General features: G+C 45.9%; 1 protein-coding gene across 2 annotated transcripts in view; it reads right to left on the bottom strand.

Moving 5' to 3' along the window:
* RCSD1 (RCSD domain containing 1) overlaps window positions 1-17,334 on the bottom strand; it is a 35,120-nt gene extending 17,786 nt beyond the window's left edge. For both annotated transcript variants that reach the window (XM_010567270.1, XM_010567271.1), the window contains exon 1: window positions 17,198-17,334. In XM_010567270.1, coding sequence (XP_010565572.1) covers window positions 17,198-17,203 — 6 coding nt within the window. In that variant the 5' untranslated portion in view covers window positions 17,204-17,334. The remainder of the gene's footprint in view (window positions 1-17,197) is intronic.
* Between the last annotated feature and the right edge of the window lie 8,283 nt (window positions 17,335-25,617).

Below are 25,617 nucleotides of genomic sequence, written 5' to 3'. Positions count from 1 at the left end.
CTAGGCTAGCTCTGCAAACTTTGTGCATCAGAGCTTTATCACAGTTACTTTCCAGGAAAGGACAAGACCAGAATGCCTTGCAGATCTTTCAGGTATATCCTAAATGCTAGAAAAGAAAGAATATTTTTCTACTTCTCTCTTTCTGTTGTGTTTTCTTTGGTCAATCTTTACCAGAAGCTAAACACCTCCATTTCATATCCCAGATGAGAATTCTGTGAGCTTTAAAGAATGCAGCATACATAGAGTCCTCATCCTTTTCCTACAAGCTGCCGTCAGATGACTGGGCAAAGAGGAATAAGCAGCCTCAAATTGCCATGGGTCTCCCATTGCCAGGATGCAGGAGTGAAACACAACAGAAAGCTGATCAAATAAAGTAAGATTTCCATTTGAAAGAATCAAAGAGAATTCTGGGGCTGATATCAGGACATACAATCCAGCTGTGAAAGAGTATAAGGATATGTTGAGGTGTATAATGATGATCCCAGCACGCTCTGCAAAATCCTTGGCTGTTGTTTGCCAGGACTGGCATTTTAAAGGTCGTGCAAACAGGTTTCTAGTTTGACTTGCAGCAAAGGGAATTAGTGGTAAGCCTCTGTCTGTCTCACATGAGAGTGTGCACAACTGTGCAGAACCATTGCACTTCCAAGACAAAGCTTTTTCGATGTTAAGGTCAAGCCTCAGCCAGTGCAGAGTGGCCTCCAGGTCTGGTTGATGTCACATGCAACAGATTCAATCTTCAATCTTGCAGTTCCAGGGAAAGCAATCTGCAGCCTGTGGGAATATATTGTGAATGATGGAGTCTGGGCTCCAGATTTCTGAACACTCTGTGAAAACAACAGGACCTCAGATTAGGTTTGGGACCAGTCTGAGCTCCTGGGCCCTGAAGATGTGCTTAAGACTCTTCTGACTCAGGCACACATCTCTTCTGTGCCTATTGCTATGTAGCTGTAGATTCTGGTCTCCTTCAGACAAGGGAGTGCTTGCTAATTGAGAAATGTCAAAAAAAAGTTGAAAAATACTAGACATGGAAGTTTTGGAGACAGGCAGGAGGAGGTGAGGACTCCTGATTACATACGCTACCAATCTCTAGCAGCTCTCTTCAGTTCTAGTCTTAATGAAAACAGGACCTCTCACAGCAGCCCTAACAAAGATTTCACTGGACTCCTGAAATGCATGTTGCAGGAACACAGATGTGAGGACTCCTCTTAAACTCTTCCTTTTTGTAATGTTTTCAGCGGAGAGCAAGCTTCTTGCCTGAGTGTAAGAAGCTGGTCTCTTGAAGTCTGTAAATAAGTTAGCCACAAGAACAACTCTGAGAAGTACAACATCCCTCCTCAGAGTGGTACCCAGGTCAACACTTATTCCACAACAGATGAATGAACATAGGATGAGTGTGTCTGAACTCAACTGCAAGGCTATTGCATAGCTACAATGAGAGTGATAAAGATGAAAGAGCTCTGACTATAACACAGGGCAGAATACTATGAGGAATGCAGACTTCAAAGGAGGGTTGCATATTTGTTTTTAGGACAAAGGGCAGGAAAATCCTACTTTACATAAAATATGTAAAAATACGTAATATTTCCCTGTGTTTGGGAAGAGTTTGCTTTAGGGCAACATTTTTCTCAAGACTTGCAGTGGTCTGGTCTTGATTTTCTCCTTCTGAGAGTCCCCTCATGAACTGTTACCATCTTGGCACTCAGGGTCAAGCAGTGCCCAAAGGGTAATGTGAGGATATTCCAGCTCAGCAATGATAAGCAGTTTTCATCCAGAAGACAGCAAGCAGCTCCCAAACACAGTGCAGTAATTTCAAAACTACAGAGGCTCAGACCTGCCAAATTTAAAGGCTCACAAAAGCAAGATTCGGGAATTGGGTGGAGGTGGGAGATATCATGTAGCCAGAAACTAGTAAAGGGAACTTTCAAAGGAAGGGGCACTGTGTTGAACATGTCCGCTATACTGTAAATAAATGGTTCACGTACTCCCCTCCTTGCCTGCTAAAAGTAGAGGGGAAACTCCTGCTGGTTCTCCTTCTTTCACTGGTTCAAGCTACCCATGCCTACATGTAAAAGGGACTGGATAGTTAGAGTGGATAGTGGTTGGAGTGAGGCTTTTCTCAAGAAAGCATTGCTGCCTGTTTGGATCAGAAGCTTGCCCAGGGTCCTTCTCTGGTACTTCCCTCCAAGTAACCTTGGGACTGCCTAGAGGTCCTGAACATCAAGACAAATGGTTATCACGAACAAAACCCCACCCTAATCGTACTGGGCAACGGGGACCACTGGGTGGTGGCTGGAGTTAGGTGGTGTGGTTCAAAAGCATTGCAAGTACAGGTACGTCTCCATCACCCCCAGCGATGCCATGGCTGCCTCTGTCAGTAGAGCCAGCTGGTGCCGGGAGGGAGGAGGCGGGCAGCAAGAGATCTGCCAGTGCCAGACAAGCAAGCGAGGAGTTATGCCCTTCACAACAGAATTATAGGAAACATCTGTAGACATCAGGAAATTAGAAGTGAATACACTATCTGCTTTTGTTTCAGAGAGTGACTACAATGAAAATAAGATGAGATAATTGTTCTTTTAACCTCCCCTCTGAGAAGTCCCTCCCTTTGCTGTTGACATATTTCTGCTAGCAAAGTGGGTGCGATGCGAGTGTTGTGTAGCATTGTTTTTCATGATGGATGGTCAGTACCAATGCCAGCTTTCTCCACATCTTCCAAAAGGCATCTCTTCTCAGCAGAGTAACTGCATGAAGTCTCAATTTAACTTGATGAGATGGGACTGCTGCTGCTGTCCTCACAGCCTCCTGGGCACAAAGTGGAGAGAGCAGCCTCCTGTTTGCCTCTGTAGAGTTCATTAATAACATGTCCTAACATCAACAGTCCGGATTGTAAAGGCCCTCATATAGGAAGGGTATGCCAGACACCTCACACTGGTCTTTGGCTGGCGCTGAAAATTTTTGAGGCTGGATTTGTGGCAACTTGTTCTTTTCTTCATGCCATGGCATATAGCTCTCAGGAGTGCCTGGCCTGTGCTTGCTAAGCACAGCCTGGTGAGATTAGCAAAACCAGCAAATATCACTGTGAAAGCTACAAGTGAGATCTTGAGTCTCCCTTTTAGTAATGACAATACTTGGCAATTGCCTGGTGCCTACATGTTCCCAACACTGCACAGGCCGATTCATCACAGCAGCAGTACCTCAAACCTTCACGGTTAGGAGTCTCTGCTGATAGGGCAATGTATGGGCTTGTGCATTTTTATGCATATCCAGCCACTGCTGCATACCCCACAGAAAGGGTCCTGAGGGAAGTCAGGGTTTTACCTGTCAGGAGAGCACTCAGACCACCAGGCAGGTGCGTATGCTCCCCTCTCCCTGGGGAACCTTCAAGTCTTTGCTGCCCGTTGGCAAGGCTTTAACGGGCAGGCTGGCAAGTGCTTGCGTTAGCCTTGCCCTAAGCACTGGATTAAAAATCATCTCTTGCTAGACAGACCAAAGAGTTTGAAGCCCACACCCCCTGAGAGCAGAATGGAGTCCAGGCTGTCCACTTCCTGAGCAAGTGTCTTATCATGTCTGTCGAAGGCTGCCAAGAATGGTTTGATCAAGCGCCATCGTTACCAAAAGAGGCAGCGAACTGCAGCACCTGGTCTCTGCTGGGCAGCGTGCCTGTGCAGGGACAGCACGTATGCAACCTCAGCCCGTCCCCTACGGAGACGCGAGCAGCTCTTGGCTCTGCTGTGCCCTGTGCAGAATAAGGCATCAGGCTGTTCAGCCACAACTTGCAGCTCAGGGAAGGAGGTGGCAGACCATGTAAAAAGTAAATAAATTATTTTGTGTGTACATATAGTGTTTTGGGACTCCTTGTCTGAGGTGATTGCAGAAACCTCCAGCAACACATGGGTGTCACCGTTTCCTTTTCTGAGAAGTGTTTTTTGTGAGATGCCTGATCCTGTTTTCTTGTGTTCACCATGCTCAGCGGGAAAGGAGTGGAGAGGAGAGATAGATGTGGGGTGGGGGAAGTGTAACAGGGAAATGCCTGATTTCTAATGCCAGTTTAGTCTGGGCAGCCGACCACCTATGAACAGGTCAGGCAGGGCGATCCCAGGCTTGTACACAAGCAGCAGCCCAGGCAGTGGTTGAATTTTAATGCCAAGCAGGCAGATGCCTAGTGAAGTGAAGGAACCAGCAGAGTCAGGCAACGGTTGCAATGGTTTTTTCCAGGCTGAAGGTGTGGATTAGACTGTTTCAGTTCTGCATTAGTCCTGTAGTTGATCTAGGACACAATAACTTGCCCTCAGCTACTCAAAATCCAGGAGGGAATTTTAGTCTGGGACTTCACGAGTTCCACATTGACCCTTGGTCCTCCGTGGCACACTGGTTCTCCACAACACATGTGTCTGAGGATGACTGCACTGCAGCCCAAGGAAACCTGTATTAACGGATCTGAGCTCCACAGTCATAGTGTTGTATGACTTCTCATGATGGCATCAAAATGGATGCATTCGCTTGGTGCTGTGCTCACACCAATGGAATCATTAACCCAGTCACAGTTCTGCATGAACATGTACGCAGACCAGGTATATGCATTTCACCTCTGTATCCATGAGGAGTAACTATCTGGATTTTGTGTCGTACATGATACTTTAGGCACATATTAACTGACATGACCTGTTGCCACAAAACTCTTCCTAAGCAAGTCCTAACAAAGTCCAACAGCCCTGAAGGACTCATTCCCTCCCAGTGAATTATCTTTTTAATGGGATTTCAGTCTGGTTTCTAAAGATTTTTAAAAATTTTATATTATCCAGCATGATTATAAGGGTGTATTAAAGACGCTTTGCTAGTGAGACAACAGATTTCACATCTCGGTCACATGCATACCCTGTTTGTTCAGTTTACCCTTCCTGCCTGCAGCTGCAGGGCTGTACCCTAACAATGGTCTATGCACAGTAACCTGCGTAGGCTCAGCAAGCAGAGTCAGGCGATGGTTTCCCTAGACCACTAAGTCAACGATGTAAGAGGAAGGAAAAGCTCAAAGACGTTGAAAGTAGCAACAGTAGAACAACTGAAATGAGATTGAGTGCCAGAAGACAGAATATTCAAGAGGAAAGGCCCAAAAGGTACTCGAAAGGCAAGGCGACTCCTATTGCACTGAGAAGATAGGAGGCTGAGATAAGAACTACGAAGGTGAAACAAAAGGCTGTTAAATACCAGTGAGTCCTAAGGCTCCAGTGGGGAGAAGCCATGCCATGTACAGAAAGAAGAGATTGTGATCATCAAGATCACGAGGTTTTTTAAGATCCATGACAACAGACAGGGTACTTCAGGACCTGGTTTAGTGGGTATGGTTAATGGCTGGACTCGATGATCTTGAAGGTCTTTTCCAACCTAAATGATTCTATGATTCTATGATTTGCTTGCAGACAGTGAAGAGGAAAGGGTAGGGGGGCTAGGCAGCAAGGTAAAAATCTATGTTGCCAGCCAGGCCAGTTGCCTACAGACAAGGCGACTGGCTTGACTGAGAGAGCAGAGAAAACAGATAAGCCTCCAATCAATTCAGGGCGAAACAGCCTTGGCCTTTCCTGTAAAAGGGCCATGCGTATGTAATTGCCTCATTACAAGCCTGACACAGCTGCTTACAGACAGGCCCAGCAGCCAACATGGAAATAATTTCAGGCAGCAGGAAAAGGCTTGTGGATAAAGTTGATATCTGGCTCAATAAGGTCATACACAGCCACACAAGCAGAGAAACAATGAAAGGCACAGAGGCTATGCCCACACAAGCAGTACAGCAACCTTTCTCTGGAGCAGCTCCTTGCAAGAGGGGTTTTCCTGTCACCTGAAACAATGCAACTTCAAAAAGTCATCCGTGCTGGGTTTTAAGCCCAGACAAACCACACGGGGTTCTCCTTTCTGAGTCTTTGGGGTGCACTAGTGTCTCCATTCAAGACTTACTCTGCCACGATGAGGACAAGACATGCCTTTTTAGAGGAGGCTGAGATATTTCAGATTCTACAGCTTCAAGAAAAAAAGTACAGCAAGGTTCAGAAGTCGATGGCGTACTATCTGGCTACTGTAGGTGGTAATGTATTTCAAACCATCTAACTACTACCTGGTGGTACCCTGTACACTGCAAACTGGAGCTGAGCCATCAGTAACCTTAAGCACCGAGATAAAAAGACACAACTAGTTTAACAAAGATCTCTTCAATTACTAAGTTTGACTACGCTAGAAGACTAAATTAATGTGTCTCCTCCCTTTATGAAGTCCTGGGAACTCAGTGTCCTGCTATTTCCTTCGAGTTAATATGTCTGTTTTAAAAATACTTCACTTTTTTTCTCATTATAATGAGCATTTGGTCTTAAAAGAACAATGTTGATGTTGCAGAGCTCTTCTCTTGCTCCAAGTGAACACCAGTGACACATCTGCAGTCTTTTTCCATCAAGTTTAGAATAACTCTAAGTGGTTTTGGGGAAATACTTTGTGCCTCTAAAACATCAGTGCAGCCAGTGAGCCAGAATCCTGCAGCAGATACACTGAACATTCCTGTTACTCAAGATTATGAAGATTTGGATTGGGATCCTAAAAGCAAGGTCCCTTACTCTGAAATGCCCTGTCAAATACAGCCCTCAGCTCCTCTCTCAGAGAAAGTCACAGTGAAGGAGGCTAGTGGGCAGCAGGATTTCAGTATCATCTGAGAGCCAATGCACCACTTTCCTAAATAATTGAAGGTCCCCACTCTCTTTCAAGCAGCACCATTTTTCATTTCTCCAAACTTAATCTTCATTAGATGAACACCTCACAGCTTTCAGCTTAGGTCAGGAAGAACTCTGGCTTTTCTGGTGTGTCAGGCAGGGTGTATAGTCCCATCATTAACTCTTGTCTCCATCTGATGGGAGCCCTCTAGCAACAAATGCTGACTGAAAACTTGGTTGATACAACCAGACATGAGATACTGCAGATACCTAAAATACAGATATTTATGTTAAAGGCATGTGGGGGAAAGAAAGACGTTACTTCTCAGAAATTATCCTTTGAATAGGTAAGTCGCTGAGGTTGTGTTGTTTTAGGAATGCATAGACACTCCGCATATGGCATATGGAATAGCTCCTTTGGAGCCAAGGACTGATCTCTACCCCTGGTAGAGTGATGCTGATGTCTTAATCTACAGCTGACAACAGCTGTTACCAAGGCAGCGGTCTGGCTGGACGGGAGTGTATTGCTTCCCATGTGTCTTTAGCAGCTTGTACAACCAGTATCTGGGATTTGTCCTTGAGATACTCACACTACTAGCAAATGCCTCCATGGGTGGAAGGGTGAGATGGTAGTTCTGAAGAAGAGCAGTGATGGCCACCATAAGACATAGCTGCTTTCCTAGTGTGCTGTTTGCACCAGCTGCTTGTACAGACCTCCATTCCTGGCTGGGGTTTTCCCCAGGATCCTTCTTGGCTTCCCAGTGTTTCCCTCTCAGACATCTGTTTTTCTTAATGGTCTGGGAACTGTACACAGCCTGTCAAGTTTCCCCAAATTAATTGGTGCCTCTGTGTGTGTACTTCCAGGCCTTGTTCTGGGGAGCTCCTGCTGCTCTAGAAGGATGAGAGGTGAGCTAACGGAGGAACAACCAGCAAAACCTCCCAGGCTGCCCACAGGGAGAAGGGAAATAGTGCGGTCTGTGGGGCAAGTGCATCTGATCTCATATGAGCACAGTCTCCTCGACAAAGGCACAGGGGAGAGAGATGGCCAGGAAGGCTGGGCATGCATGCATACTATTTCAGTGGGGAATAAAATGCACAAACCATGGTTGTTATCTGATACAGACCTCTGAGATGAGCAGCTTTCTGTTGGTTAAAATGTGCCTTGCAGAAAACTATTATTTTAAACCATCCAAATCACAGTGTTGCTTGAAGTGACTTGCGTAGCCCTGTAGCTGTGGACACAATGGGAGGCTGCACCCTGCTCCCACCTACAGACATGGAGATGCTTGGGCAACTGCTCTGAGGGAAATGGGCTGAGCGAATGGAACAGCCCCTGTAGGAGGAAAGGTCTCAGTCCAATGAATCACCTTTCAACTGCTATTCAGTTTAGCTTCTCCCTTGCTTGCCTCACGTGGGGTGAGGAAGAAAGCCCTGCTTTTAGCAGAGGTCTGAAATAAGATGAACTTCAACAGGAGGGGGCTCAGACGCAAGGTGCTTCAGGTGGGATGAGGAAGGCACTGCTCTTGGACTGCTGGAGTGGTTAAAGAGGATGAACTTTAAGCAGGTGCCTATATAGTATGCGTTAATTATCTAATCTGAAGCTATTCAGAAGATCAAATTAGAAACTGAAGTCACTGAACTGTCAAAAAAGGGACACAGAAAATATGAGGAGCAGGAAGAATTCAAAATACTTCTGATAAATGCTGTAAGTAGACTGTGATATCTCCCCATTTAACCTGAACACTAGAGACAGCCTAGTTGTAGCAGCACAGGGGTTCAACTCCTCTTAATTCATCACGCTGGGAACAGAAAATCAGAAGGGTAAATGAGCCTACACAGAGCTCCCAACCAGTGCAGTTTCCAGGACTCATCAGTTAGGACTGTGCTATCTTTGTAACACATTGCTATTAAATTAGGTCTACACTGGATACAGGCAGGTCCATAGGAGGAACCAAGGAGGTTCATATTTATCTGAGCCAGGAATTTAGTCTAAAAAGATATGCAGATATGGAGCGGAGGAAAGTGATAGTAAGCACTCAGCTAGCAGCCAGCTGGAGGTGTGAATGCTAATCTATATCCCCAGAGATGTCTTTTCAGCTGGACCCTGGAGGGCTCAGTGGCCCCAAGCGGCACTGAGGATCTGGGTCTGCGAAGCTGCTTTCTCAGCAGCTGCCCTCCCTTCAGCTCCATCTGGAATGTCCAGTTTGCGAGACCCCTGAAAACCAGGCCCTACACTGGGCAAATGGATCCAGGCAGCTGTAATTTGCTGTTATGTTTGAAAATGCCTATTTGAATTTTCAGCCCAGTCTGGATCAGGTCTAATGATGCATTAGAAATTTAGTGATTTCCATAGGTAAATGACTCCATTATGTACCCTAAGGAAAATGCACACAAGCAATTCCTGAGCTGCAGCTTGGCCTTTGACATGGATTTTTTCTGTGGTCTGAGAAAGATAATTATCCCTGTTTCTGAGTTAACCTGCTAATAAAATTCTCCCAACAACCCTGTAAAGGAGAAACCCGATGTTTGCAAGACCTTTGAAACACCCTGCTCACTTCAGTGCTCTATTTCTTTTTCCTGATGGCTGACTGAAACTTGTTTATATGTTCTTTCTGTGACAAGAAGGGGGACTAAGTTCCTTCAACCTCACACACAGTTTCTCCAGGTTAAAGCTGGGCTACCAGAATCAGGTCTCCATGAAGCATGGGCTCAGTGCCTGAACGCCACTTGCTCAGTGAGTAAATTGGCACTAGGAAGCTCTGGCCAGCATGTCACTGAATCCATAGGTCTTAAAATAAAAGGTGTTGAGAAGAAAAATTACATTCAACTTACAAGAGAATGATCCAGCAATTTTTGAGCTGTAGATCAGAGGCAGAAGAAATAAAGTGTGACAGTTTCATTACTTGATAGCTTTTCTTTCCCAGGGGCTACAAAAAGAAAAGGCATCCAGCTTTCGCCTTTGAGAATATACAGGCTAAACTGCTGCCTGCTACAAAGGCTCGAAGAGCTGCTGTAGATGATGCAGGCTTCAGTTTGCTGGATCAGAGCACGGAGCTGCTGCAGGGGTTGGACCCTGTGAGACTGGACCTTGAGCATCACACTCCTGAAGAAAGTCCTGCAGGGCCTGGCACGGAGAGCATCGCTAGTGGGTCACCCACATCAGGTGTCTGAGGTCAGAACTGGAGTAGTGTGAGATGCCAGTGCCAAGGGCAGGGGACTGGGGTGGGAGGGCAGAGCCAAGGAAGGTGAGTCCCATGCTCAGTGCATACAAAGGAGCAGGAACAGAAGGGCTGAGAAAGAATCCCTGGGTGGCTGTGGGTAAAGGCTTCTTGAGCTGTACGGAGCAGGACTTGATAGTACATGAGATTAGAAGTTCTGATATGAGTGGAAAAGACAACTTTGCACTGAGCTGGGAGATGAAAAAGAAGGTGCTAAGACTGTTTCCTTTCTGTGTGGGTGACCTGTCTGACTTGTTACCTTTATGTCTCCTGTCACCTCATGCTCCAGTGCATTCAGCAATCCATCGCTTTTCTTCCACTTTGTCCTCTTTACAGACACCTGTGGTCTGGAGGACCAGTGTGTATGCCTGTATTTGTTTGCATGGACAGCCCCTCTGCCTCTAACTGGGAATTAATACCTTGAAACTGGGAATGAAATCACTGGGTTTTCATGAGGGGACAGTGTTGACAACTCTGCACACTGTGTAAAGACTAAGCAGGAAACCAAATTGTACCGTGCACATTTCACAAGTTAAACACATGCTTGGTGCAGGGCCTAAGGGGTGAAATTCCTAGGAAACCTGGCACATAAGCTCAAGTGTGTGTATATGAAACCAGGACCTGTTTCATCTGAACTTAAATCAGGGGACCATGGCACTCAGCAGAAAGGTATTTCAAGATGATTGGCTTGAATAACCCATGATTGCTGTTGCAGTACACAGTTGTAAAGGATAAAGAAACACATTCGTAAAACAGGAAGGAAGAATACAAAGAAAAATTGGTTTTGTTTTACACAGGCAATAAAAGAACAGTTCCCAGACTCTTGCAGATGTGATGCCAATTTATTTTGACCTAAGTTTCCCATAGGCAGAAATTTGCAGGGCTTGAACAATATGGTATAGCAGGAAGGAATCATAAACGCTTTTGGTGCCTGATGCTGAATAGCCACTAGCTTCTGCTAGCAGCCCCACATGTGGAAGAACTGCAGAAACAATATGGTCCTGCCTCTCTGGTAACCCTATCAATACTATTGCTCGAATGCAATAGAAGATCGCTCCTGCCATTATCTTTCTAATGCTCTGGCCAGTCTATTTTTTAATCTGTCATGGGTTTCCACTGCATTTGGTTTCCACTACACTATTCCAAATTCTGCTAGACCTCACTGCTAGAAGTCCTTCCTGTTCTTCGGTGAGATACACGTCTTCCCTTTAATTGGATCCCATTATTCCTAGGTGTACTGCTTTTCTGATGCACTAATTAATTCTGTTTCCTCTGTGTTAAAAGTTTTAGATTACTGTCCTCTGTCTCACTGCAAAGCCACACTGACTTGTTCAACTCCATTCTTCTGAGTCAGCTTTCCCTGTCCTTTGCATTTTTGTGTCTTTCTCTGAACAACAAGTCATTGGTCTACATCATTTAGATACCAAGGCTTTCCAAACTGCATGTGTTAATTCTCTGTGCTTGAAAAGCTGTGACCTATGTGAGCAATAAATTTCTTGCCTTAAGAAGCAGCATGTGGCTTGGTTCAGTGATAGAGCATGAGGGAAAGGTTTTATATTTTGTGAAGTACTTCAAGATGCTCAGAAAAGCACCACTGCAGGCCATAGCTACCAACTTGTACAAAAGCACAATCTGAGCTGTGGTCCAATCATGCTGAGAGCATGGATTTGAGAAGCCTGAGATGAACAGTGGCTTTGTTGAAGCTGGCAGTGGTAAATCAATATCCTTTGCAGGTTGGCCACTAGTCATCCACACTGACCAAAACACTGTGTGCATCTCATTACAAAGGGTAAACAGGTTCATTTGTGTAAGGACTCTTGTATGCAAAAACCAGCTTACCGCCTTGCTGCCTGTTGTGTGTGTTTTAAACTCTTTCAAAATTTGACGCTGAAGAACAAAAGAAAAAAGTCATGCATCTATACCAGCTGCCAATCTGGCAAGCAATGTCTGGGTCTTTGCTTTTAGCAAGTGATGTGCTCATATCTGACAAGAATTTGGTCTAATGTCTTTTTTTCTTTCTAACAGGTGAAAACATCATTTGGCACTAATGGGGCAGATAAACCTCATCCTTGTCACTACATTACCAAGACCCATATAGTGATGATAAATATCATAAAGATATGCCTCAGACTTGATGTTAATGTAAAGGCGTTTCTGGCAAAAGACTCATAGCTAGATAAATTGTGGCTTGGATGAAGTGAGACTTAAATACCTGCCTATGCAAGACTCCATAAGAATAAAGTGCCCTGTGCCTCTGACAATAACTAGGTATAAAGGAGCTGTGCAGTGAATGTGTAATAATAACTTCTCCTTACACAACAGATCTCCCGTCTCTAGACCAAGTTCATTCTTACGCATGCCGTGTTGCAAACTGCGAAAGCCATGTAATTGTCTGTAAGTCAGCAAGACAGCTGAGTCTCTGTGGTATTATACCACCTACAGGTAGCAGGCTTCACCAGTAAAATAGACAGGTCCTCCAAACAGGTACTCTTGCTGCTGGGTACAGCTGCCATCTCAGATCCCAAATTCAGGCTGTAGAGTTGGTGTTTTAGAAAAAGGAGCATCTGCCTCTCTACAACTGTTAACCAACCACGTGGAAACAGACAGGAAAACCACCCCTAGTTTTTATGGGCTTGGTCATTTCCATGACGAAAACCAGCAGTTTCCTAGCAGCACCAATTGATAAAGCAATGCTGATGATTTCCCCTGTTCTTCAGATAAGCAGATCCTGGGAATGTATGAGAAGGTATGCATAATATGTTGCTCAACAGTAGTGCGTCCTGCCAGTTGGAGTGTGGATTACAGGAAAGAAGGCTTTTCCAAAATGCTATCACCATGATCTGGGATACTCAGACAACCAAAGTTTAAAATGGGGAGTGAGGGAGAAGAGGGGTTCAGAAGAATCATCCCTCTCCACTGACACAGGAAAAGCTTTAATTCTGCAAACCATTTACTCTGGGGTCTCCACTAGGTACAAGAAAGCATCACAGCACAGCCCATGGGGTTTGTTTTTGTTCCTTTCTGTCTTTCAAGTGGGAGGCCTTATCCAGTCACTGGGATGTGGAAGTCTGGCAAACCTGATCCCTTCCAGGATCCTCTGCTGCAGACATGCTATTTACTGTCAGGCAGATCCTAAATCTGCCCAGACCCGAGGAGTAAAATAGGGTCATACGGTACCTCTCCTAGTCTATTTAAATACTATTCCCTTTATCTACACAGACACTCTGCATGAATGTGTCATTTTGATGACTTTGGGAGGAAACACCGAAAACAAGTGTATTTGAGGTTAAAATGTTCTGTTAAGCAAAAAGAAAAAAGAAGAGTGGAAAAGGAATGTTTTAACTTTTGGAACAAAAGCCAAGCAACAGAGCTTCCTGAGAAAGGGAAATTGTTTCCTGGCAGAGCTAACCATGGCGTAAAGCCTGTACCTAATCTTGGCTCCACAGCTGCAAGGGTGGGCAGAGACCTCACTCTGCCCAGCTCACCTCTGTGTGGCTTACTGTCCTGCTGCTCTGAGGACCATAATGGTTACAGACTTCAGCCCCCTTGCCTTTACAGTACCAAGTACCCTTTCCTCCATCCCCTCCGCTTCAGTCCTCTTGGGCAACAGTTCACATATCCTTACTGCAGTTTTCCTAGGGACAGGGTAAGTGCCTATGCTAAAAGAAAGCTGCCCTGTAGTCTGGGCGAGGGCATCATTCCCCATGGCTCCTGGAAGGATGCAGCAATTGGGATACTGGACCCAGAATTGTGCTCAGTCGTGATGTCTGGCTGACCACAGCACAAAGGAAGACATGGTTTCTGACCTCGCCTGTTGAAGGAGGGGATGTGTTTGAACCCCAGGAGGTTTCTGCAGCCTCCTGCTGAGACAGGGAACAGAGGACTTGGAGGAATTTTTTCCACGCTGCTCTGCTGATCACTAGAGGAGTGGGGCAGGACCCAGGGCCTCTTGGTGGTATCCTCACCTGACAGAGCAGGGAGCTTTACTGAAAAGAGCAAGAGTGGTCCCATCCCTCCCGAGATGTCCCAGATGAGGACATTGGGGTGTAGGGAGAGCACAGGGCCTGGGGCTGGAGCTGTGTCCAGTAGGTTGCCCAGAAGGGAAGTGGTGAAGTGAGCAGAGAACTACTCTTAGCACTGGAAAAGCTTTCTCTCCCCTGAGCTGGTGTAGTGACAGGAAAAATGAAGATCTAGCAGGAGCAAGTTGCAGAAAAGAGACATGGGAATGGAGATGCCACAGAAAGAAATTAAATCTGTTGGTAGGCACAAAGGAGAGGGGAGCCTTCCCAAAATAATCCTGGTTACTGCACCTTTGCTGCTTAGGGAATCCATCGCGCCATAGGGAGCCACCAAAGTGAAACTCAGCCTTGGACTTCTTCCCTTTGCTATGCGAGTAAAGTTCAAATGTCTCCATGCTCCCAAGCTCCTACAGAGAGGCTGGGAAGAGGAATGCCATGACTGCTGTTGAATACGGGCTACAGAAAGCTACAAGCACTTTCAGTGGATGCCTTAACTCACAACATCTGCAGCAAGGTATGGTACAGCTATGGGAATTAGACAGCTTGGACCAAATCTGAAGATGTAAACTAACAAACCAACACAATAATTTCCAATCCTTTTTGTACCATGAGTGCGAAGAATGTTTAGTGGCTGCTTTTTTACAAGTGGCTCAGCTTTCATCAGTGCCAGCTTTACCCATTTTTTATATGAACTCCTCATGTAACAGTCTGTGATACAAGCTTCATGATTTCAAGTTCCTTTCATCAGTCATAACACTGGAAAGAAAACTGATTCTGAAAGCTGGGTCTTCACAAAAAAACCCTGAAGATCAGCAGACTCACAAAATTACAGGAACTGCAAGAACAGGGTTTTGCTGCCTTTTTCTCCCTCTTTGGGATCTTAAATGGTTACTGCTTTCAATGTGGCACGTTCCTGATGACAGAATGGCTAAGACTGTAGGTACTAGCCCCTGAGGAGCAGCAAAACGACATAACCACTCTAAGAAAGTGATCTTAACTATCTTGCTTCTGTGGATTTTTCAAAAATAGGGTCTTCCTGCCAGAGTTGTGATGGAAATCAGCTGGCTAGGTCAGCCCTCTGCCCTTTTTTCCCTAATGCTGGTAATCCTCATGTGTGCCACTAGAGCAAAGAGCTTGCCAGTTATGCCAGCAGGAAAGCACGGAGCAGCTCTGCCCGCCACTGATGAAGCAAACAGGGAAATGACAGAACTTCTCGTTCCTGTTGCACAGGACCATTAAATCTGTTTTTAAAGCAAAAGCTGTAGCGAGTCTCTGGGTCCTGCTCACACTGCCTGTGAAAAGCTCTCAGGAAGAAACAGAGCAGAGAATTGGCAGGTGGGAACTCAAGTTCTTGCTCTTGGCTCTATTTTGGTCTAATATCTTCTTACCTTTGGGACATTAACCACCTTTTTGGAGGGCTAGGGCAGGAAGGGAAGACCAAGTGCGCTACTTAAAATATGTCTTGGGAGTTGAGGTGTTTTAAAAATAAGAATGGATGCAGCAATCTACAGATTATCAGAAAACAAGGTAACATGGGGAAAGAGTGGGAAGCGGAGGTAAACGGACAGAATCAAGAGCAGGAAACTTTTAGCTTCCTGGCCGTCAGACCTGCCGTATGTGTAACACGTGTCTCCCAAAAAGGAAATGGCAGGTTTGTCTCTTTCTACTCTGAAACACTGCTGCAGCAGACGACAGAAAATACTTGAGGGGTGCAGTCCTGTGTGTGTAGAGAGGAGAGAGCAGAGAGTCTTCCACATGACAAAATACCTGCTTGAGCCCTAAGTTAGTCCTTGCTCCATATGTAGCTTACTGTGCACAGCAGTTATAACAAATTAAGAGCTCAACTCCCCTTCCCCTCTGAGACATCACAGGATACTATATAGCAAAAAAGAATAAAAGAAGTGTTAACAGTTACTGATCCAGGCTCTGTCAAACCAAAAACTCCTTACAAAGCTATATGTTTGTCATGCCACATGTAGTCTGTGCTGAGTTGGTTTGATCACTCCTTGGTCCTTCTCCACAACAAAATCTGTTTAGATAGTTTGTTGAAGACTTTTCTTGTAATGAACATGCCTGATCTTTAACCCTTGCCTGGGGGGCAGCCCAGCACAGGTAACAAGGACTGCAATGTTAGCACCTGGGCATTATCAGAACTGCCCAGCTGAGCTAGGCACTGGAAATCTTCAAAGAAAAATTGTAGTGGTGCCTCAAGCACACTGTTCCCTGCCTTTGTCGCATGTCCCCTGCTGCTGGGGCTGCACAGATGCAGAAGAAGGCTTCTCTGGGAAGATAATATAAAGTGTTTAGTAAGATCTGTGTTTAGCTGAGAGAAATAACAAAAGTCCTCTTTCGTAATTTGAGGTTTTGCCAATGTTGTAATCGCCTCTCTATCTCCCGTGGCCCTCCTAAAAATACTTTTTTTCCTTTGCCGCTTAAAAAATTGTTTGAAAAGCTAGTGAATCCAGTCTGACACGAGCGAAGCAAGCACCATCACTCTCGTTTCGTATGAATGGGAAAAGAGGCAAGGGGAGGTGAACTGAACTGCCTTGCCCAAGAGGGTACTACGCAGGCGAAGGCTTGGACTTAAACACCAGGGAAGCCTGACTCCTGTCCACCAGCCCTGTGACCACCCAGAGACAAGACCTCCGGCTCTCCTGAAGCATGGGACAAGCAGAATGGAGAAAAAGGCACAGGAAACCCTCCAGGGGTGTGCTGCTCATTTACCTTGCCAAAGCAACGGTTCTTGGGCCATCTTTGTGAACCAAAATGCTCTATTGATAATGAAAGTGAGATCACCCAATCCACGTGGAACAGGGGGAACACACTGCTTAGGGTCCAAATCACAGCTGCTGCTGCATGGGTTGGGTAGGAATCAACCCCAAGGAGCCCGCTAATCCTGTATGGTTTGTTCATTTCTCCTTATGTCCCCATTTTTACTGAATTTTTTAAATCGCCTTTCAAAATGATACCTTTTAAAATGTAACTCTCTTTCCCACCCCAGAGACTAAAAAATAAATGGCAGTCTTTCCTCGTTCCCCTTTTACAGATGTAATTTCTCCCCATATGATCCCCTTACTTTCCAAATCTGGACTAAAATCCACAAAATATTCTGAGGTGCATGGCAGGGGCAGGGGCAGGGGGGGAAACGACATTTATCTGAACCTCAGCGAAGAGATATTTTGAGCTGCCTTTAGTGAGAAATTGCTTTGCAAGGTGGAGCTAATGCAGATCGAAGAGCCAGTCACAAGCTAGTGGAAATAAAAGTTTTCTTTACCTCCATGTCCTGCAAGAGAGAGGTGTCCTCGGGGCAATCTTTCTTCCCCACCCCTTTCCCTCTTATCTGTGGGAAAACTTCAGCCGAGCTAGAGCAAAATCGCGCTGCTGTGGAGGGTATGTAATATCCAAGCTGCTGCTCAGCTTGAAAACTGACAGAGCCCAGCGAGTGGCCCTGCACGACGAACAAGGAAGAAGGGCGGGTGGGTGAGAGGAAGGGAGGGAGGGGAGAGGAGGGGGAGGCAAGGCAATCAGGGTTTAAATTTAGACGCAAATCTAAACAGATACTGTCCTTCCCAGAGTGCTGGGCTCAGGAGACAACAAGCAGCAAACTCTGCTGCTGCACCCAAACTTGGGGACGCTACATGTGCATTTTCTCCCTTCCTTTCCTTCTCCCCTTCATATTTTCTACCACCTTATCTTTATTTCCACCACATACGCCTGCCCCGTTTTGCCTCTTTCTCTCCATTGCTTGCATTTGCTCCCCCAGTGTCTCTGCCTGGATCTCTCCACTGTCCACACTTCCCTCTCCAACTCTGCAGGGTCTCTTTCTTGTTGTTTATTTGTGAGGAGGATCTTTTTTCCTCTAACTGCAACTTCCCTTCTCTCTTCCTTCACAATTCTAGGTAATTTCAATCAGCAGTGGACTGTCTTTAGAGGGGTTAGAGAGGCAGAAGAGGAGCAGAGCGAGGGTGATTATTGCGTTTGAACAGAATTTAAGGCTTTGGTGTCCTGGTGCATGGCTGGGACTCCCAGGGGTGACAATAATACTAGCAGCACTACTGTGCTGCTGGGTGATTCCCCAACAAGAGATCAGGGCTCCACTCTGAAGGGTGCTGTACAAATGTGGGCATAAGCAGAGGGTCCCCATGCAAGGTGTCACTAGCTAGCTGTAAAGCAGGACTAGCTCCTTCCACCCTGAATTCCTGCCTCACATCACCAGGTCAGAAGGTGTAGGATGTTCTTCTCTCCTTTCACAGGGAAGGGCAGAATTGTGCACTGGAAGTGAGAAGCTTCCGTGGTGGTAGAAAAACTCAGATCGGAAAAAATAAGCCTCAGGAATGTTTTGCTATGTTTTCCCTTTCCCTTTCCTTTTAGATTGCAGTGTTGTAAACTAGTCATCTCTTTTAGCAACTGTTTGCATATGGTCCTTCTCAAGAATTTCAGTCCCCACCTCTTGAGAGCAGGGTGGTGCAGAGGAATTTGCTGGCTTCCTTGCCTTGCATGCAGCTGCAAAGTGACACAATGACATGTCGTCATTTTGGGGTGATACCTCAGGGGCAGAAGAGGGTTAAAGCATCTTTTCTGAAAGGGATGCATACTTTTCCTTTGCAGTGTTCCACAAGTCCCTGCTGGCTATGGCAGAAAACACTCCAGAATGGATTTAAATGTGACCATCAGGATATCCCAGATTATTGTTACTGATAAATCATCTCAACGTAGTTGTTCTTACAGTATAGTTAACTGCATGCTTTAGGACTCCTGTGGAATTAGCAGATTTAAATCATGATCTCATGATCTCCCAAATTCAATATACAATGGTTACTCGGTCCTTAGCCAAAATAATGATAGGCTGAGTTGCTGCAATCTGGAGATTGGGCAAGAGGACTAATGAATCTTCTGTTGCTGAAACACTGGATTAATTGAAACCCCTCTGCTGTAAGCAACCAGATGATGCTGCAACTATAGATACAAGCAAATAGATTAAAAATTGAAAAGAAATACAAAAATGAAATTCCTTCTTGATTTGGAAATCCTATTGAATTCTTAAAATCCTGACAACGGTACCCTAGCAGAGGGGATAGGAACTGAACTGAGAAGCAGGGTGAGGCAGGGAGGACAGGATGCTTCAGCTGCCCATGCTTTGCCTGCTGTCGGGACAGAAGGAGGATTTCATGCTCAGGGAATTCACTGTGGGCATTGGTCACAAGTGTCATTTTCAAGATGTCTGCCACGTAACAGACCGTCAAAATCACATACCTCCAGTGGTTGCTTCATGCCGCTCAGGGTCTATTTCAGTATTTTCTTTCTGCTTGCAGGGGTTGTACACTGTGGAGGAAACTGTTTGCTTAGGCCTACAGAAAAGGAAACTGCTAGGCACAGACAGTATCACTTTACCCGTACTAATAAAGCAAAGGTAGTTGCAGCTGCCCCACCACAATTCTTCACTCTATTTATTTCTGCTCCCAAGTATCTTGCCACAAGGCAAATCTTTTCTGCCAGCAGGATTCCCAAATGCCATTGCTCTGAGCATGGTACACAGTACTCAGTTTATTAATGCTAAATCTTTCTTCCTGAAGGAGCAAGGAGACAACACACAGAAATACGGTGTATATTTTTCTCCAGACAGGATGACATGAGGTGTGGATTTGCTCTAGACTTTCTTGTTTCTGGACTGAAAAACACTAGAAAATCTGAAACAAACAACCCACATGCTTTAACTGCAAGAACCTTGTAACAAATGTTATTAAGGGAGGTTATACTGAGGAACTGGGTGTTTTACATGATGTGTATGTGCAAGTATGAACGTGAGATATTTTAGAGTATGACTCTCTGCATCTCTGTGTGTATCTCTGTTTACAGACCTTCTGGGATATAGCAGTGTCTATGAGACTAACTTGTTCGTATATACAAAAAAAAGTTTCTACATCTGTTCTGCTCAGGAAGAAAAAATGCAGTCATCACAAGTGCCATTAAAACAGACGCCAGGGGGAAATTTCATTTGAATAAGAAAATGTTGCAGTTGTGGACCCCTGGGTTTTGCAGCTTCCCAGCTGATTCTTTTCAAGATATGTGAGGCCAAACCAGCAAGTTTGCTTCAGGACAAATGACTGGTACTCCTGCTACAAGGCAGCACGTGGGGGAGAGGTGCAAGGAAATCCTTCATCCTGGCATGCCTGCAAAAGAGGTAGCATAACTAGTTCTGCCCTGCTCAGAAACACCATGTGTAATATTTGCTGGCCTCTTGCATTTTGGCTTGAAATATGGACAATGGGGCCTCCACAGGGTGGTAGATCCAAGAAAGGAGATGCAGGGACTTTGCAATTTTTTGTTCAGAGACCTCTCAGGAAAGAAAGCTTTTGAGGTCTTCTGAAACTTTCACTCTGATATTTGTGTCCACACAGCCATCTCATTCGGGTGTGTCTGTGTAGCTGCTGAAATTGGGAAGGTATGTTTGTCAGGGTGGTGGATGAGCAAAAGCTGGAGGGAGCTGTGGGTCCCTGCAAGACAGATTGAATCTCTGTACTTTGTTAAGACATTTGTTGAGGGTTTAGTAGAGCTCACCTGTCAGTGCCAGTATCTGAGATTGTTCTGTCTGCCTCTCTGGCTGGCTTTGGCTGCTGCTATCCACATAATTTTCCAGAATTCATACTATGAACCAGCAGCTGTTACCATGTTGGGCTTTTGAACCCCTGAAAATGGGGTCTCAACCCTTCCTGTTCCCACTCAAGCAACTCAATTCTCAACTGAAAAAAATGGGGATAAGGTAACCACAGAAAAAAAGCATTTGCATTTCAAAGATCAATCAACTCTAAAAGCCAACATCCTGTTTTGGTCTGGTTTGCACACCAGCTCCTCTGACAACAGCAAGCTGACAGGAAGCAAACGTGAACAGCATTTTCTATGGGAAACTTGCTTTTTGAACACACCATTCTGCTGTGTTCTGAAGTATCTGCTCCCACCAACCCTGCCCTTGCCCCTCAGCATTAAACTAATGCTGTGGATGCTAAGGCTCACCCTCCCCTTCAGGGAGTTATCAGCAGGAAATGAAGTCAGCTGGAACGCTTTGTACCATCAACATTTTTTGCTCTAATTCTGCAGCTGCATCGAAGCATGTCTGAGAGCACACACGCACACACATGCTCACATGCCAGCATCCACGCGTACACATGCACCGGTGTGCCAGACACTGTGCGCCCCTGAGAATTGATGTGAATGGGAAAGCTGCATTACCAAAGATGCTTGAATTAAAAAAAAGGACACGGTTATAAGTGATTCTCGCTAAGCTGTATTGGACAGGGAGTGCAAGACTGTGTGTGTTGTGCTGTGGGCACATAAAAAAGCAGGTGATAGAGACTAACTCGGGATTGAATTATTTCACGTGTTCCTCACTGTCAGCCTGCGCCTGAGTGCTAACATCACGGTTCAGGTTAACCGGGCTTCTTAACTCCCAGGCTTTGAGCAAAACCATGTCCCTAAGCAGAGTAAAGTTAGGAAAATGCTGTGCTGTACTGAGCAGGCAGCATTTCACCTGCGATGCTTTGCCTGAGTGGCTCTGCTCATAGTAACAAGATCACCCTGAGGGAGACCACCCTCATTCATACCAGGTCACCTGGGGCTGGTGGGTGGTGTACAGGTAGCTAGTGTCGTCTCTTCCAGCACCTTAATTTCTTTGGAGAGCAATTCTTTCACTGCTGATCCACCTGACTTCAGAGAACAAACTGAGCTGGTGTATTAAGAGGCATGGCTCCATCCCATTATACTAATACAGTGACGGGACAAATATTATCAGCGTCAGCCATTGACAGTTTGCTTCTAGACTAAACAATTCCTCTACCAGTTGCTAGTTTTAATATACAATAAGGCTTAATAGAAACAAACAAAAAGTTACAGTCAGAACATGGGTGCTGACACAATTCCAGGTATCTGTGCTGGACACAACCACATTTTTGATTACGTTGTTCTCAGGCCAGCCCTACTGCCCATCTCTCAACGTTCTAGAAAGCGGTGTCACAGCTGGCCCTTGCAACAGCTTCCTCAGCATGCAGCCCAAGATCCAACTGAACAGCAAGATTTTCTGACTGAAAATGGGACAACATTTCTGGTCCCTAGCAGGTTATGCACAGAGGAAGCTTGCCTTGTCACTGCCTGTGTGGTGGGTGTTAAAAGGGCAAAAGGACTTCTACCTGAATACCAGGCCAACACTGTATTCATTTTACCTATCTTTTAAAAAATACACTGATGAAAGGGTCAGAAGCTAAATTCCCAACCGAGTTAATTTGGGAATTTTGAGGATGAGAACAAATAAAGGCATTACGCACAAGCACGCAACTCCTTTTTGTGTTCAGCAAAGGTCTGTGTTCTGTGCCATTTCCTAATAGCAGTAGCACTGCATTGTTCGTCAGGCCTGATATCTCCTCAGGCAGATCTCTAACCAACATTTTTAGAAACAATTTGCATGGTGGGTCTCATGCGGCACCGAGCGTTGGCACTTCAAAGCACTGAGTACTTCAGGTTTTGCCAGAGCTGACTCACAGGTCAGTCACTTCTGCCAAATGCAGCGGCAAGTGACTTTAATCACTCTGGCTGTCATCTGGATGTGGAGAGTTGGCCTGGCTCAGAAATCAAGCGCTACACACAGTGAGACTGCACAGCCCTCAAGCGTTATCTGGACAAAGAAAGGTTTCTGTTCACAGACGACTGCATGATCTAGACAGGAAGCCCGGCCCAGCGCGTAGCTAGACTGTGTGTCTGAAGAGAGAGCTTGCCCATCCCATCCAACAACCATGCTATCTAAAGAGAGAGCTGGCTCAGGGCAAAACCAGCTATGAAGAGGGCAGACAGAGCAGGATGATATGCTAGCCAGGATGGAGACCTTGCCCACTTTCTGGCTAAAATACACCTTCTCCAGAGACACAGCCCCCAGATTCAGCCTAAGACCCAGCACATGTAAACCACACTGAAATTAAGATTGTTCCATGAACTGGCCAACCACCGGAGGGAGTAAACTGGCTCAATCCGTGGTGAGAGATTACTGTCTATTTACCCTTTTTTTAATGTAAGCAAGCACATGAGTTGAAAAGCAGAACTAGTGGCTAGCAATACTTTCTTGACCTTGTTATGCAAGGATGCTGGGAGCCCCTAGACATATTGCAGCACAACAGAAAGAATCCTTCTCCTTTTCTCTGAGATCTAGCTGAGGAAGTGAGAGAGCCTGGAGCTTTACTTCAGATAACACATCCTTTCAGAGCAAGCTGAAAGAGTTAAAGACCTTATCCCTCACCCTACAGGTTCAGTCCACGCTACCCATCCAAGAAAGAGGGGACCAAAACAAGCCCCCTTCGTTCAGTGCAATGTGCAAGACAGCCTATATGCCAGTGTGCAATGCCGACTGCAGAGACTACTCAGCCTAATAAATCCTGTTCTCCGTAGCGGAGAGCCAATGCTATTTGCTTCCATAAATCCTGTTGAGCTCTCAATTCCCACCAGACTCATCAGCCCAAATCCTGCAGGCCGCTGGGGTTGGGCAGCAGCACCCCTTGGCGGCTGCGGACCGGGATGGCTGCGGACGTGCCGCAAGGGGCGAGGAAAACTTGGCAGACTTTCTTTGGACGGGTCATTTTCTCTTGGCCCCTGAGATCCCGCTCTGTGGTCCCAGGGGTGGCAGGGGGAGTGCGGGATGATCTTCCACGCTCTCTGCGAGGTTTGCTTTGACTCTCCTGCCGCAGGGGCTGTGCGGGTCCGGTGACGCGCACCCTTCCTGGCGAAGGAGGGACGGCCACGTTCAGCAAATGCACACATCTGAACTCCAGAACATTAAAAGCTTTCCCCCTTTCTGCATTTTCTCTTTCTGAAACAAAATAAAAGAAAAAAAGAATTGCTAGCTCTGCTTCCCTCATCCCCTTTATCGTCTTTGCTATCTTTTTTTTTTTGCCCTGTGGCACGTGTTGTTACTTCCACATAGTCTCCATGGCATCCCTTCTTTCTTGTGCTGAACCCACCAACCACCTCCCGTCTGCTCCCTGTCACGCTCTCCTGCTCCCCAGGAAAATAATTCGCACAGTCATCCCCCCGTCCCCCCCGTCCCCACCCCTTTGACTGCAGCAAGTAAATACTGACACCCTCCCAGGCTCTCAGAGGGCAGGACTGCTTGAAAACGGCGAGAAACAAGCAGTTTCTGTGTATGCACACACATGTTGGTGGGGAGAGAAAAGAGGAAGCTATAATGTGTCTATTTTAGCTAGAAAAATCTCTGATGAAAAGAGTTTGTTGTATTTTGTCTTCCTCATGCCCTTCTCTTTCCTAAGCCGTTTCCTCTAGACCGTTTTCATCCTTTTCTTCCATACTCTTTTCACTGCTGCAGAAGGGCTTCTTTTTCTCTTCAACACGTTCCACTGCTGCTCCTCATCCAAATATGTTGTATAATCCTACATACATAAAGACAACCTTTCATGCAATCTTTTTTCTCACACATCACTCCTTTTCTTGCTCTGCTTTTCTCCTTAGCACTCTGCCCTGAAATATCACTTGTCCTCTATCACAAACAAGGCTGCTTGTATATGTTTTGTTGCTGGAGCAGTTGCTCCTCACAAGCTCAGCAACCTACCTGAGCTGAGTGGCTGTGCATCAGGGGTTCAGAGAAGCTCTTTTTTTTTTTTTTTGCTTTTTAGTTATAAAACCCCACAAGTTTCTCCCAAGCATCGCCAGGAGAACAGGAGAAGGCAGCAGCGGAAGGCTCCGTGTGTCAGTGCCCTGGAGGGAAAGCCAGGCTCTCTGCCCACACTTTGCAGGCATAGGGGAATATTGGAGGAAAAATTATTTTGTTCTGCCTGTACACAACAGGACAGTATATAAATGGTAGGGAATGGATGTGTGGTGTGTTTTCCTTCCTGAATTCAGCCCAGCAAAATGATTCATCTGGCCTGCTATACACTGAGTGAAAGTTAATTTGGGTTTCTCTGTGCTACATTGCTATATATGTAGTGTAGACACACTTCGTAAAATTGAAGTAGAAAAATGGAAAACCACCATCTTTTAGGAAAAGTCGAATCAAGACTCAGTATTACTCCAGTTAAAAACATTTCTTTATACACATCTTTATAAGGTGACTGAGCACAAGGCGATGGGTAAAATAAGGTGTCTCTCAGTATTTATTTCTGTAAGTGATGCACTGCAGGCCAGGAGATTGCTCCAACTAGCAAAACCAAGTCTTGCAGAAGAGATGGATTTGACGTACATCCTGCAGTTTGCAAGCGCTAAGACCTGAGCTATGCCTACTGGCAAATGATGAGCTTTACAGTCCAAACCAGTTTCAGACGCACCCTGCTTGCTGTAATGAAATGACAAGGTCTTCCTCGGGGAAGGCTGGGCCACAAATACTTGTGGTGACACAGAACCAGCCTTTGAGATGGATTTAGCAGTAACCTGGGATAGTGGGGCCGATGGTGCCACAACCACCCTTTGGATCTGAGGGACTTCCCTGGCCAGACAAACCAGGGGCAACGCCAGGGGACAGCTGCTGCTGCTGCTGGGCTCCCTGCTGACGCCATGACCAATGCTGGCTCATTCGGATCTTGCAGAACACCTCGGCGCCAAGCCAGCGGGTGCCAGCAGGTGGGCAGAGCCCGTCTGCGGGGCTGGTTCTGCTTCACCTGCCCGCGGGCCGCCTCGGACCGGCAAGAGCGGGAGCAGCGGGAGCAG

The sequence above is a fragment of the Haliaeetus leucocephalus genome, unplaced genomic scaffold, assembly GCF_000737465.1.
Source record: "Haliaeetus leucocephalus isolate CR32 unplaced genomic scaffold, Haliaeetus_leucocephalus-4.0 Scaffold228, whole genome shotgun sequence".
In the NCBI taxonomy this organism is placed as follows: Eukaryota; Metazoa; Chordata; class Aves; order Accipitriformes; family Accipitridae; genus Haliaeetus; species Haliaeetus leucocephalus.
Note: the sequence above shows the minus strand (reverse complement) of the source record. Positions and strands in the feature narration are given on the sequence as shown.